A 12,224-nucleotide genomic window follows, 5' to 3' on the forward strand; every position below is an offset into this window, starting at 1 on the left:
ATTTTAAACTAGTTACATTTAGCTAATAGTGAAACAGTGTTTCAACTAGGTATATTTTAGAAGTTTCAGTGATTTGTTCACATTGTTAGCCAACAGTTTTTTGCTGTTACTATTCCATACGTAGCTATTTAGTTTGGTTTTTATCTGTTTTTAGTAATTTAGGCATCCCTATTAGCTACATGCCACCTAAACCTAATGTTAGCTTTGCTGCTTCAACTTGTTCAGGTCCACTTAATTCTTTAATTAAATTGTAATTTAATTTTTTTTAATTTAGTTGAGCTGGTCTCCCTGTGGTGCTTGGTAATCACTGCATTAAATAGCCAATTTGAAACATAAGTGACCTCTGGGCACTCTTAATGTTGGCAACAGATCAAGTAAAGCTGTTGATGTGAAACCCTAGTGTGCTCAACTTTTTATTGTTAGGGAAATCATTTAATCTTATTCCACCTCATAAAAGTTATATTTCTTTAAACTTAAAGCAAAAAAAAAAAAAAAACCCTCACTTCTCATGAATAAAAATCCGTGTCTGTCCGCAGCGCTGGAGCTGGTCGGACAGGCTGCTTCATCGTCATTGACATCATGCTGGACATGGCGGAGAGAGAGGGCGTGGTGGACATTTACAACTGTGTGAGGGAGCTGCGTTCACGGAGGGTCAACATGGTTCAGACTGAGGTACTGTACGACTGGTTTAAACAGCTCTCCACAGAGACATCAGTAAAATACAGAACTGCAGGACTGCAGCTTGACAGGTTTTGGTCCTCAAAAGTGGATTAACTAGAATCAATAAATAATTCTTAGATTGAGCCCCCTGCTTCTCTGGTCCTGAACAAATGCTGAGAATTCATACCAGCCAGAAGCAGTGTCATTAAAAGCATGTTTTATATTTGGAACAAATAAATCATCGCCTGTCATTTATTAGTCGTTAATTCTGCTGCTTAGGTGATCCACGAGAGGTTTTTAAGCATTTTCCCAGTGACTGATGAGGCTCATTATTTTTGTAAATGCTGTATAATACGGTAGTTTAATGTTTTCCTGTCATTCACTTTCAAGTGCCAGTTCAAGTGTAACATTTTTCTCAAACACAGATATGTTCATTATGTAATTAAACAATCCAAATAATTAACATAATCTGATGTTAAGCAAGTGCTCTACTTGTTTTAGTTTGCTTTTAATATTATTTGAATTATATTCATATTCAAAGCTGGCATATTTATGTCTAGAACAGGAGTGTGGATTTTATTGTTACCATTTGCACTACTGTTACATTTTTAATCATAATTTCTCACAAAGGACGTTTACTGGAGTGCATACCCTAACTCTCCAAGTGGTAAACACAAGTGCTTGGCAATTTGCGTTGTAATAAAAGGGTTTAGAGTGTTGAGGATTTGGCTCATATTGATGGTTTCAAAACATCCCCGGCTCATCCTGTAGTTTTACGCTGATGCGGACAACCGAAAGACTCTGTGCTTTCCTGAACACCGGCCATCTGGAGGTGTCCATAGTCTCGGTGAATGCATCATTTCACCGTAATTCCCTTTAAATCACAAGCGTCATTGGATTTAATGGGCAAATGTTTCATCGCTGACGTCCGGATTGGGATTTGAGCAACTGGAGACCAAAGGCTGCTCACCCTGAGTCACTCTCCTCAAGTTCAGTGACCTTCAAATTCTGTGTATGTGTCTATTTTCCCTCACAGGTGTTCTGGCTGGTTGGCACAGCTCCTCAGCCCCGCGGCCACACACCACCATCCTACCATGCTTTAATTTAACCACGGAAATGAAATGCTTTGTTGTTGTTTATGTATTATGAGCTCAGATAAGCTCTATCAATCTGCGGATTGATAGAGCTGGTCTTACTGACCCAGGCAGGGATAGTCAAACTCTGAGGTCAACATTTCACGTTCTGCTTTAGACTTAACAAATGGCAACACATGTTCCCCTTTCAATCTGTAAATCTGACCCCTGTGCATGTGTGTGGATTTTGGTACAAAGTGACAAGGAAGTGTCAGCTGGAAATGTCACTTCAGAATAGATTTGCATCAAGCTTCAAGCTGTGTTGCCATGTCCACTGCTTGAGTGACTGACTGAGGAGGAGGAAATGTGTTACGATTTTATGTTTCAGACCGCACGCTATTGAGCACAGTGGGTGTTGGGTTTTTTGTTTGTTTGCTTGTTTTTGTTTTTATATAAGAACTCAAACATTAACCTTCCTGTGACGATGATAGCAATACTCATGAGGAAATCCTAACCTTGATAAGTTCACTGAGGTTTCATAGGATCCTAAAAAAACATGGAAAAGGTCAAGTCATTCATGAAAATATTTTCTGCTAGACTTCTAAATATTTTAAGGTTTTTGAAAATGTCATACAATTCTGGGTTTTATAAGAGACTTAAATAAGCTGTGTACCCAAAAAATGCAAAAATATGTATTGTAACCTTTGAACAAAGACAATGACAAATATTAGGCACAGAAACTGCCGTGGGGGTAAAGCATAATCCCAGTAAGGTCATGGAAAGGTCACTGAATTTTTCTAGCAAAAACAGAGGAAAACCCTGGCTCACATATTTCTGCTTATAGCAGTGGTAGAAATAAAAAATAAAAGAAAACTTTCTTTTTTGGGGGGGGGAGCTTGTCTTCTGTCATAAGTCATAGATGTCTGATGGATGCGCAATGAGGATGCTGTTTTTTTCAGGAGCAGTATGTCTTCATCCATGATGCCATTTTGGAGGCATGTCTCTGTGGCGACACCACCATTCCTGCGAGTCAGCTCCGCTCCGTCTACTACGACATGAACCGCCTGGACCCACAGACCAACTCCAGCCCCATTAAAGAGGAGTTCAGGGTGAGGAGCTATTTAACGTAATTAGACATACAGTGTGTGCAAATTCATGATGACACATTATCTGAAGCGCGAGGCTGCTTTAAACAAATTCTGTGCATAAACGTACTTTATATAAATAGGTGATGCATCTATATGAAATGCGCCACCGCACTAAGTTTTATCCCAGTCACTTCAAGGGAGTCGGAGCTATCACTAATGTAACTGATCAAAGAATCGCATTGTTAATTACCATATCGGGAGATAATTAGCGCACTCAAAACCCAAGTGCTTACCTTCCTGCGTCAGTATGACACCATGTAATTCTGCTTCAATCTCAAAGACACTCAATATGGTGACTCCCACGCTGCGGGTGGAAGACTGCAGCATCGCCCTGCTGCCTAGAAACCACGAGAAGAACCGCTGCATGGACGTCCTGCCTCCGGACCGCTGCCTTCCCTTCTTGATCACCATAGACGGCGAGAGCTCCAATTACATCAATGCCGCTCTGATGGATGTAAGGGTCAAACATTTTACACTTTAAAGTCTGTCTGCTTGCATGCTGGTTCAGATCATCTTGCTGATTTCATCGCTGTAATTTTAAAGTGGTAAAGTCGCACTGAATCACAAGGTGGTGAAACTGCAGTTGCCTGTATTTGTGTACTGGAACCTTAAAATGTTGCTGATTTGAAAGCAGGTATTTTGCATTTTTTCGTAGCAGTAAGACCTACGACATGTTGGTATTTCAGCCAGCTATACAATGCTGATTTTTATGTGACTTTTAAATGTTGCTAATTTTTATAAAGAGTATAGTAAGTCAAAATTCAGATTTAAGTCTTGCAATCTTGACTTGAAATTTACTCATTGAGACTTTTAACTTGGACTGCAGCCACCTAGGACTTACTTGAGTTAAGAGCTTCTGCCACAGAATTAAGACTTCACAACATCTCTGCATCGCTGTCACTTCTAATTAAGCACTTATCTGTCAGTATCTAAGAAACATCAAAGGAAACAATTGAAAATGCTATGTCTAGCAATTCTTAAGGGGACCTAACAAAGAACACCTTGACAAGGCACATGCTCGCTGATAGACTTTTTGGCTCTTGCTGGGATTGAGCAGGTGACCTTTCAGGTACAGGATTGTCTCAGTCCCCACTGGGCTACATTTGGGAGCCAGAAACCACATTTAAAAGTGCTCTGTCCTAAAATAATCTCCCTAGACATGGAATCTCCATTAGAAAACTGCTCTCAGCAGGAAGTCTGGTTGAGAGACGGAGGTCGTTTTAGAAATGGTTTTATTCTTGACAGTGTTGCACAAAAGCATGCACTTGGTCTATTCAGCATCAGCTCTTTCTTTTTCTTCTTCTTCTTCCCTCCCTCCAGAGTTACAAGCAGCCTTCTGCATTCATAGTGACACAGCACCCATTGCCAAACACAGTAAAGGACTTCTGGAGATTGGTGCTGGACTACCACTGCACATCCATAGTAATGCTCAATGATGTCGACCCAGCACAGGTAAACCCGACCCAGTACATTTGCTTAAATAAATAGCGTGCACATGAAATCCTGAAGGGGATACTGCAAGAATTTTACTCACAAACAAATGAGACATGAGTTCTTTCATGACAGTTTTTTTTTTTTATCTGAAAGTTGCAAAAAGGACATTGATGGGAATCGATTGAATGATTACATTTCACAAACCCAGGGAAACCCCGAGGGATGTATCTATGTTAGAGAAACTATATATTTGTATGAATACTGAATATGCTTGAAATAAGGTATATACTGCAGAGTGGAAGGAATAGGACTTGCTGTAAAAGTAGACGAAGAAAAGAAGGCCTGTGGAAGAGACTCCAGATTTCTCAGCCCGAGGCTCTGTCATAACACCCGGGGATCAAAGCCTGAAGCCAGGCTGCTCTCCCCATCCAAATCCCCTTTCCCTAGGTGACTGGCTGACTGGCTGGATAGAAAAGGCCTTTCATTCAATATTCTCACTGTAGCCAGCCCGTCAGCAAGCCAAGAAAGCAGCGCAGGTGGGAAGGTAGGAAGGGGGTGGGTGGAGGTTGAGGAGTAGATGAAGGCGAGGGAGGTTTACCATCTTCTCCATCAACATCTTTGTTTTTGCATCTGTTGAATTTGTCAAGTTTTGATGGGCTCTAAAAGGAAGGCGGAAAGCGGTGCTTAAGCTGCCACACAGAGCATATGTGCTTCTGCTTTTGTGTGTAAGAGACACAAAGTAAGCGAATATTTCCGTGTCCGTCTGGATTCCCGTGTTGAGGTCTGTTATTTGCATTTCTCCAAGATGGTCCCTTTTTTTTTCCCCTTGATTGTTTATGACTGTGGCATGCATTTGTGACATGACATGTCTGTCAACGTGAGACGTGTCCATCTGTGTGTAAGCTTCCATTTGTCTGATTTAGAGCTCTGAGGCTGGCGACTGGCTCCACAGGTGCAAGTTCTTAACTGAGCTTTCTCTCATAAAGGAGCGGAAATGGAGGGGTTTTTACTGCTTTTACGAGGCTATCCTAGGGGGTTTCTGCTCAGTGCACAAGAGCAGTCAGTCTTAATATTGATAACTGCCACTTAAGACTTGTAATTAGAGTTAACTGCTGATTAGTGTTTCTTGGAAACAATCTATTGATTGAATATTGATTAATCAGTCTTTTACTGCAAAACCCAAGGTAGCATTGCTTTGTCCATCTGACACTGCAAAAGCTTGTAATTTGTTATTTTACAATAAGAGATCAGAAAGTCCATGCCCATTCCAAATTTGACTCGTCTCTTGTTCAGGGTCGACTGCTTATGAAACCCTGCACAGCCTCCAGGACGATTGGTATCTTTATCAGCCCCTCAAAGTCCGGCTCTGACACCCACTTGCTTGTTTGCATCTGCAATTTTACCACAGATCTTGTGTAGAGACCAGTCTTCTGTGTCAAGCGGACCAAACATTTGTGTCCACAATCACTGCTGATAAGAGCTGGATTTCTGACTATGCCCCAGATGCCAAACAGCGGTTTTCAGAGAATGAAGCGAAGAGAATAAATGTCCTCGCCTAAAGATTGAGCATCAAGTCAGAGTTTACATATGAAGGGCTGTTTACCATAAATGCCTCCCTAGGGTCAGAGAAAGGCATGCGAGAAGGAAGATGATTTAAGGGCACTCTATGCCGTAGCAGTGCTAGCATGACACTGTTGGTCCACTCAAATTGCATTGAAAAGGCCACAGCAACAAATCCTCACTCTACATCCACCCTACTTGCCAGATTTCCCAGCCTATCACTTTGTTCTCTTCCCCAAAAATAAATAAAAGTTGAATGGTGACTATTTTGACCCACTGGTGGAGATCCAGACATGTTGTAGACAAACAAGTGCAGCTATTTAGAACAAGACATCCGCAGAGTGATTTAAAAGCAGTGTCAGTGCTAAAAGTGGTACAAAACTACCCAAGGAGACAGCCTTGAGGGGAAATGGGTGTGGCCACAGACCTTTTTAACTGTCTCTTGCAGCTTCAGCCTAAACATATAAAGTTTATTTGGCTGGAAATGATGTATGTTAAAAGGATGTAATAATTCTGCTGAAGATGAAATTTGTCAAGTTTGTTGGTGTGAAATTTTTAGCCGCTTGGGCTGTAGGAATATACCAGATAAAGGACAGGAACAATACATTTCTTTCATCAAAAATACAGGCAATGAATTATCTTTCCATCAATCTTTTGATGATCTTGCCTTTGATGACATTTTTCATCTTAGACATGAATCAATTTTTTTAAACTGCTTTTAAGGAACAAAGAATGTGCATGTTTTCTAAAGAGGGGGAAAAGATTTTGAGAAATTTCAGTTGGATTTGTTGAACAAAGGGTTAGTTGATTAGGAGAAAGCTCCCATACTTGGAGAACACCTATGTTTAGTTTCTGCAATATCAAAAAAAAAAAATTTCTTTTTTGTATTGAATGTTTTCAAATTTAAAAAAAAAAATGTTCAATGTTCAATTTTAAAAAGAAAAGTACTTTGTATTGAATGAATTCACCTCTTTTCACCTATTGTACCGTGTCACTTTGCCTTCAGACTTCCTTAATTTTTTTTTGCAAGTGTATAAAAGGAGCTGACATCAGAGTCACCGTCTTTAGTCAGTATAGTTTGGATCTGAAACTAATAAGTCATCTTCCCTTTTCTTGTGTTTCCCTTTGTTGATTTGTCTGCGTGCTGGTGTACATGCATTTCTCTATATGTGTGTGTGTGCGTGTGTGTGTATGTGTACATGCCTATTTGGTTTAGTTGTGCCCACAGTACTGGCCAGAAAACGGAGTCCACCGCCACGGACCCATCCAGGTGGAGTTTGTCTCCGCTGATCTGGAAGAGGACATCATCAGCAGAATATTCCGGATCTACAATGCGGCTCGGGTACGGTAACACAAAATGGACAAGCTACAAACAAAAAAGCATTCTGTGTGATCAGCCTGACGTGTAGTTGTTTTTTTGTTTTTTTTCTGCTTTGCCGCCCATTTATTTGTAACTTTTGAAACTTGTTTGTCTTCCCTGCTGTGAAGCCAATTTATTCTGTGACTGCACACCTCACACGTCCCACTCATACATCGGCCTGTCCGTTCAAGCTGTGCAGAGGCAGAGTCATTGTGCTCTTTAACTATGCCACTGCACCAGTTGACTGGATGGAGGTGTGATTGCCACAAGTTAATTGTCTCTTAGACAGCTTGAGAAAATTGTCACATGTAGTTAAAAAAAAGAAGAAGCAGAAAACAGGTTTTCCCGTCAATTAACACATTTTGGGTTGAACAAGAACACGGCGATGCTGAACAAAAACTACCAACACATACTTCTTATAAGTGGAATCTAATGTATCCGCAGCACAATGTGCAACTTCTTTTTAAAGGTGACAGTTTCATTTGCATCATTTTTGAAGTGGCCAAAAGAGGATAAATTATTTCATGCAATGAGTCAGAAAAATCATAAAAAGAAATACATTTGCTTTTATTTTGTGTCTCTTGTATCATCTTGTGACACCCTAGATTTATTTTGAAGTGAGCCCCTAGGGAGAACCTTTCATATTTAAATTATTTCTAATAAAGAAATAACTCTTGTTTTTTAAATGATTTAAATAAATATCACAAATCTAGTTCACTTGCATTTTGCTGGAATCGTGAGAGACCCCTCAAAGGGAGATATCTCACAACATGGCGTCTACTGACCCTTTAACTTTGAGCTGCCAGACATCACTGCACAGACAGGCACCTGACCCATGCCGGCATCACCTGCAGTCACCTGTGTAAGCTGTTTATCCCAACAGCCTGCTCTCTGTTGTCAATAATCGCTCCTCATATTAACGTGCTGTAACATCCTCTGGCCGGCAGAGGCACCTACAGCATGTTAAGTGCACTACAAGCTAATCACACATGATCGCCGACAAGTGTTATTGATCGATATGTCTGAGTGTGATTTAGAGTGTCTGTATCCTAGATTGCTTAACTATCTGTCTCCAGCAGCAACTGTGGTCATCTATCACCCTGTCTTATCTGCACGCTTATCTCTTCAGCGACTCCTCGCGCCCTTTAACCATCTCTATCCAGCCTCTGATGAAGCTTAGCTTCACCCTCCCTGCATCTTTACAGTCTGATTGCATCTTTATACAACAGCGATTAACTCCCTCCCCCCTACATATGTGTATTAACCTGGGATAACCGTTGTCCTTCCCCCCCTCTAGCCTCAGGATGGCTACCGGATGGTGCAGCAGTTCCAGTTCCTGGGTTGGCCCATGTACAGAGACACGCCCATGTCCAAACGCTCCTTCCTCAAGCTCATTCGACAGGTGGATAAGTGGCAGGAGGAGTACGACGGGGGAGAGGGACGCACTGTGGTCCACTGTCTGTAAGTTTCCAACTTCATTCCCTGCTGGTATTAAAAATGAAACATCTCCACCTACTGACTGAAAGCCTTCACTGCATCAAAACACACCTCAGCCCTTTGTGAGCCTTTAGTGTCAGCTTTAGTTTTCTTTTTGAACTCTTCTTGGATGACATTGAAATTTTGAATATTTAACTTTTCTCTCACAACCATAGGAATGGAGGCGGCCGCAGTGGGACATTCTGTGCCATCAGCATTGTGTGTGAGATGCTTCAGCACCAGCGCTCTGTGGATGTTTTCCACGCTGTCAAGACACTGAGGAATAATAAGCCCAACATGGTGGACCTACTGGTGAGGGACACTGCAGGAGCTGAAAACTTGATATAAATGCAGTCTTCATAAATCAGAATATTGTTTTAAGTTTCTCACAGTACCAGTTGGGAATCTACAACAATCTAGGTATAATGGCTGAAGAAGCAGAGAGAACAACATATTGTCTTTCTGCACGTCCAAACCATATCAGCCTTGGCTGTCTAACTTGGTCTCCAAAACACTCAACCTGTGCCGCCTCTGACGTACTCTTTTCTAAACTTGTCTGTTCTGGTCACTTCCAATAAAAATAGCAACATCTATAGCTCTGCCAGTTCATCCTCCTGTCTTCATGTCAGCACCACCATCTCCAAACCACACATCATAGCAGGTCTCACTACTACCTCGTAAACCTTCCCTTTCACTCTTGCTGCTACCCTTCTGTCAAAAATCACCCCTGATATTCATCTCCACCCACTCCACTCTGCCTGCACTCTCTTCTTCACCTCTCTTGTGCGCTGTCCGTTGTTTTGTACGAATGACACCAGGGATTTAAACTCATTAATCTCACAAAAAAGTAATTAAAAAAGCTACTTTCAGTTACTGCCTTAACTACATGGTGTCAACACAGCAGTGTTACCTTCACATATTTCATTTGGCTTTACGCCCTTCCTGATATTTCCCAGTTTGTGTGTCCTGGGGCCTTTCACTTGTGCATTACAACTGACAGTGGACCTTTATGTATGATATTTTGGAACTAAAGAGCAAAATTATTTTACTTACTTATGACTTCAGTAACTAACTATTTTGAACTTTTCATCTGATGCCTCCTCCCTGTAATGCGTGCATCAATGAATTCAATTCAGTTTTGTTTATATAGCGTCAAATAACAACAGTCGCCTCAAGGCCCTTTATATTGTAAGGTAAAGACTCTACAATAATACAGATATCCCTCAGCAATAAGATGACTCCCTATGAGCAAGCCCTTGGCAGTGACAGTAGGAAGGAAAAACTCCCTTTTAACGTGAAAAAACCTCCAGCAGACCCGCTCTGTAATTTTAACTTCCTCATTTTGCAAAGCTAGCTAGTGGGCTGTCTTGGATCATTTGAATGGCTACTTCTGGGCCCATGAGTCGTAAGTTTGACAACTCTCAACATAAACTGTGGCAAGATGTCAAAATTCACTTATATTAATACAGCTTTGAAGCCTTCGTCACAGAAAACATCAAAAATCAGGAATCAAAAATCAAGAGGACACAATAAAAACATTCAGCTCCGGACCATATTAAATCAACTCATATTTATTTAAACATTTTCCGCCAGTGGAAGAGGAAGTGATGCGTTATGCTGCTGCTTGTTGCAACTTTTATGAAGAAGAAGTATCTGACAGTTAGTTTCCTCTGCTGCTGAAGATTGTGAAGATGGTGATCGCACGATTAGGGGTCCATATATCTGCATCTGTGACGCGTATTCCATAGTGACAAGCAGTAAAGCAATAAAGTCAATACCTTCTCATCCGCTTGAAGATGTCAGTTATTTATTAGTTTCAGTCTGGTGCAGAACTGAGATTGTTTAATGTGCCGAAAGCCTCGACTTTAAAGTCCCATTGATGTTTTGTCAGAGTTATAGGATTTAAATGGTATGATTATCAAACAAACAACAGGCCCTTTGGGAATAGCAAAAATCCCCAGAGGGCTTGTGGTATTCATTTATGACTTAGGAGACACTAACTTTATGACTTAGGAGACTCAGGCCAACTCCTGCACATCTCTAATACCTCTGTGTGTTTCTTCTTTCCTGCTAGGACCAATACAAATTTTGCTATGAAGTGGCACTGGAGTACTTGAACTCTGGGTAACTTGGAGCTACCGCACCCAGCAGGACTTCTTAATTCGGTACATTACAGACAACTGCAGCTCACATGTGTGCATTATGCTAAGAGTGTGTGTTACCGACCCGACAAGAGTGACGTGCACACATGACCTCCTTTGACCAGCTCTCTTCCCTCTTCTTCTTCTCGATCTAGATGGGAAAGTTAGCAGAGTTGTACAGTGTTAAATATCACAGAATGTTTCAGTCACTACAAGCTAAGGAAGCCAGCAGAGGTGCAATGAGTTATTTTTTTTTTTAATCCTCTGCAGTGAGCAGCCTTCTCTCTGGATCCCTACTTTTCTCCGTCTCTGCCTGTAGTCCCGTGGTTGTTGCCTTGATCCGCATTGGACGACAAGCACTGAAAACACTCCAGTTTTCCGTGGAATGCGATACGCTGTACATAATGTAATGTGTCCATTTTAATCTCTCAGATTTTTGTTTCACGCAGTTCATTATTAAAAGTCATTAAATGCAGGAGCTCAAAGCCTAAATGTTACTAAATGTCCTGTAAATTTATGACTTTCGGATGACTATTGCTTCATACTGTATGTTGGGGACAGCTGGCTCACATTTGCTTACCTTATTTCCTGTGCAGGGATCCAAAGCTTTATTTGCACTTCCATTGAATTTCTTGTGCATATTGTACATATTTCTGTAGATTATTTATTCACGGTATGTACTTTTTTTGTGACTCGCAAGTAAGTGACAATCATATGTTCTATAGGTTTGGTTTATTGACTGTATTGTGTGCTTTTTTTTTTTTTTTTTCAGTCATCTTGTATGACGGAGCAATTCCATTGTAAAAAAAAATAAAAATAAAAAAATGATTATATAAATGTATCTACAATATAAAAGGTGGATTATCTATTTTTGCCTCGTTTCTAAGGGGAGCTGGGGAGGATGGCATTAGGGGAGCATCTGTTGGAGAGATGAGGGCACTACAGGTGTTATCCAATGTTAGCTTTTTTTATGATGATGATGATTTATCTTAACTTGTTTATAGATATATATCAGTTCAGTTTAAAGCACAGTCGCATGAATAATAAGATAGTTTGGTTGGTTTTGAGCAAATAGACAATGCCCATAAGGTTTCAGAGGAAAAAGATTACGGTAAAATGCTACAAAAATATAATATTAACAATGATTTAATAGTTCAAAAGCTAATTATTGTTCTCATTTTTCACAGTCATTCCTAAAATGCTTTTATTAACGCCTTGGAATAGAACGGCTATATTTTGGGAGTCTTTATATACGTAACATACTGTGTGTATACAAAATAAAGATTATTCAAAGCCCTCTTAATAACACACATAAATCAGCTGTGACAAAGCTCACTCTGAGAAACTTGTCCTTTCTTTATTTTAACCTCCT

At 40.6% G+C, this 12,224-nt stretch overlaps 1 protein-coding gene across 4 annotated transcripts in view; it reads left to right on the top strand.

Moving 5' to 3' along the window:
• LOC146367931 (receptor-type tyrosine-protein phosphatase mu) overlaps positions 1–11,718 on the top strand; it is a 160,191-nt gene extending 148,473 nt beyond the window's left edge. For 2 of the 4 annotated variants that reach the window (XM_084913559.1, XM_084913562.1), the window contains 8 exons: positions 537–672; positions 2,693–2,842; positions 3,162–3,335; positions 4,202–4,333; positions 7,092–7,217; positions 8,533–8,696; positions 8,888–9,023; positions 10,786–11,718. In XM_084913559.1, coding sequence (XP_084769685.1) covers positions 537–672; positions 2,693–2,842; positions 3,162–3,335; positions 4,202–4,333; positions 7,092–7,217; positions 8,533–8,696; positions 8,888–9,023; positions 10,786–10,839 — 1,072 coding nt within the window. In that variant the 3' untranslated portion in view covers positions 10,840–11,718. The remainder of the gene's footprint in view (positions 1–536; positions 673–2,692; positions 2,843–3,161; positions 3,336–4,201; positions 4,334–7,091; positions 7,218–8,532; positions 8,697–8,887; positions 9,024–10,785) is intronic. The other 2 variants (XM_084913561.1, XM_084913560.1) reach the window with 2 other exon arrangements.
• The last annotated feature ends 506 nt before the right edge of the window (positions 11,719–12,224 follow it).

This window comes from Perissodus microlepis, chromosome 18 (assembly GCF_051167445.1).
Source record: "Perissodus microlepis isolate ML-2025 ecotype Zambia chromosome 18, ASM5116744v1, whole genome shotgun sequence".
NCBI lineage: Eukaryota > Metazoa > Chordata > Actinopteri > Cichliformes > Cichlidae > Perissodus > Perissodus microlepis.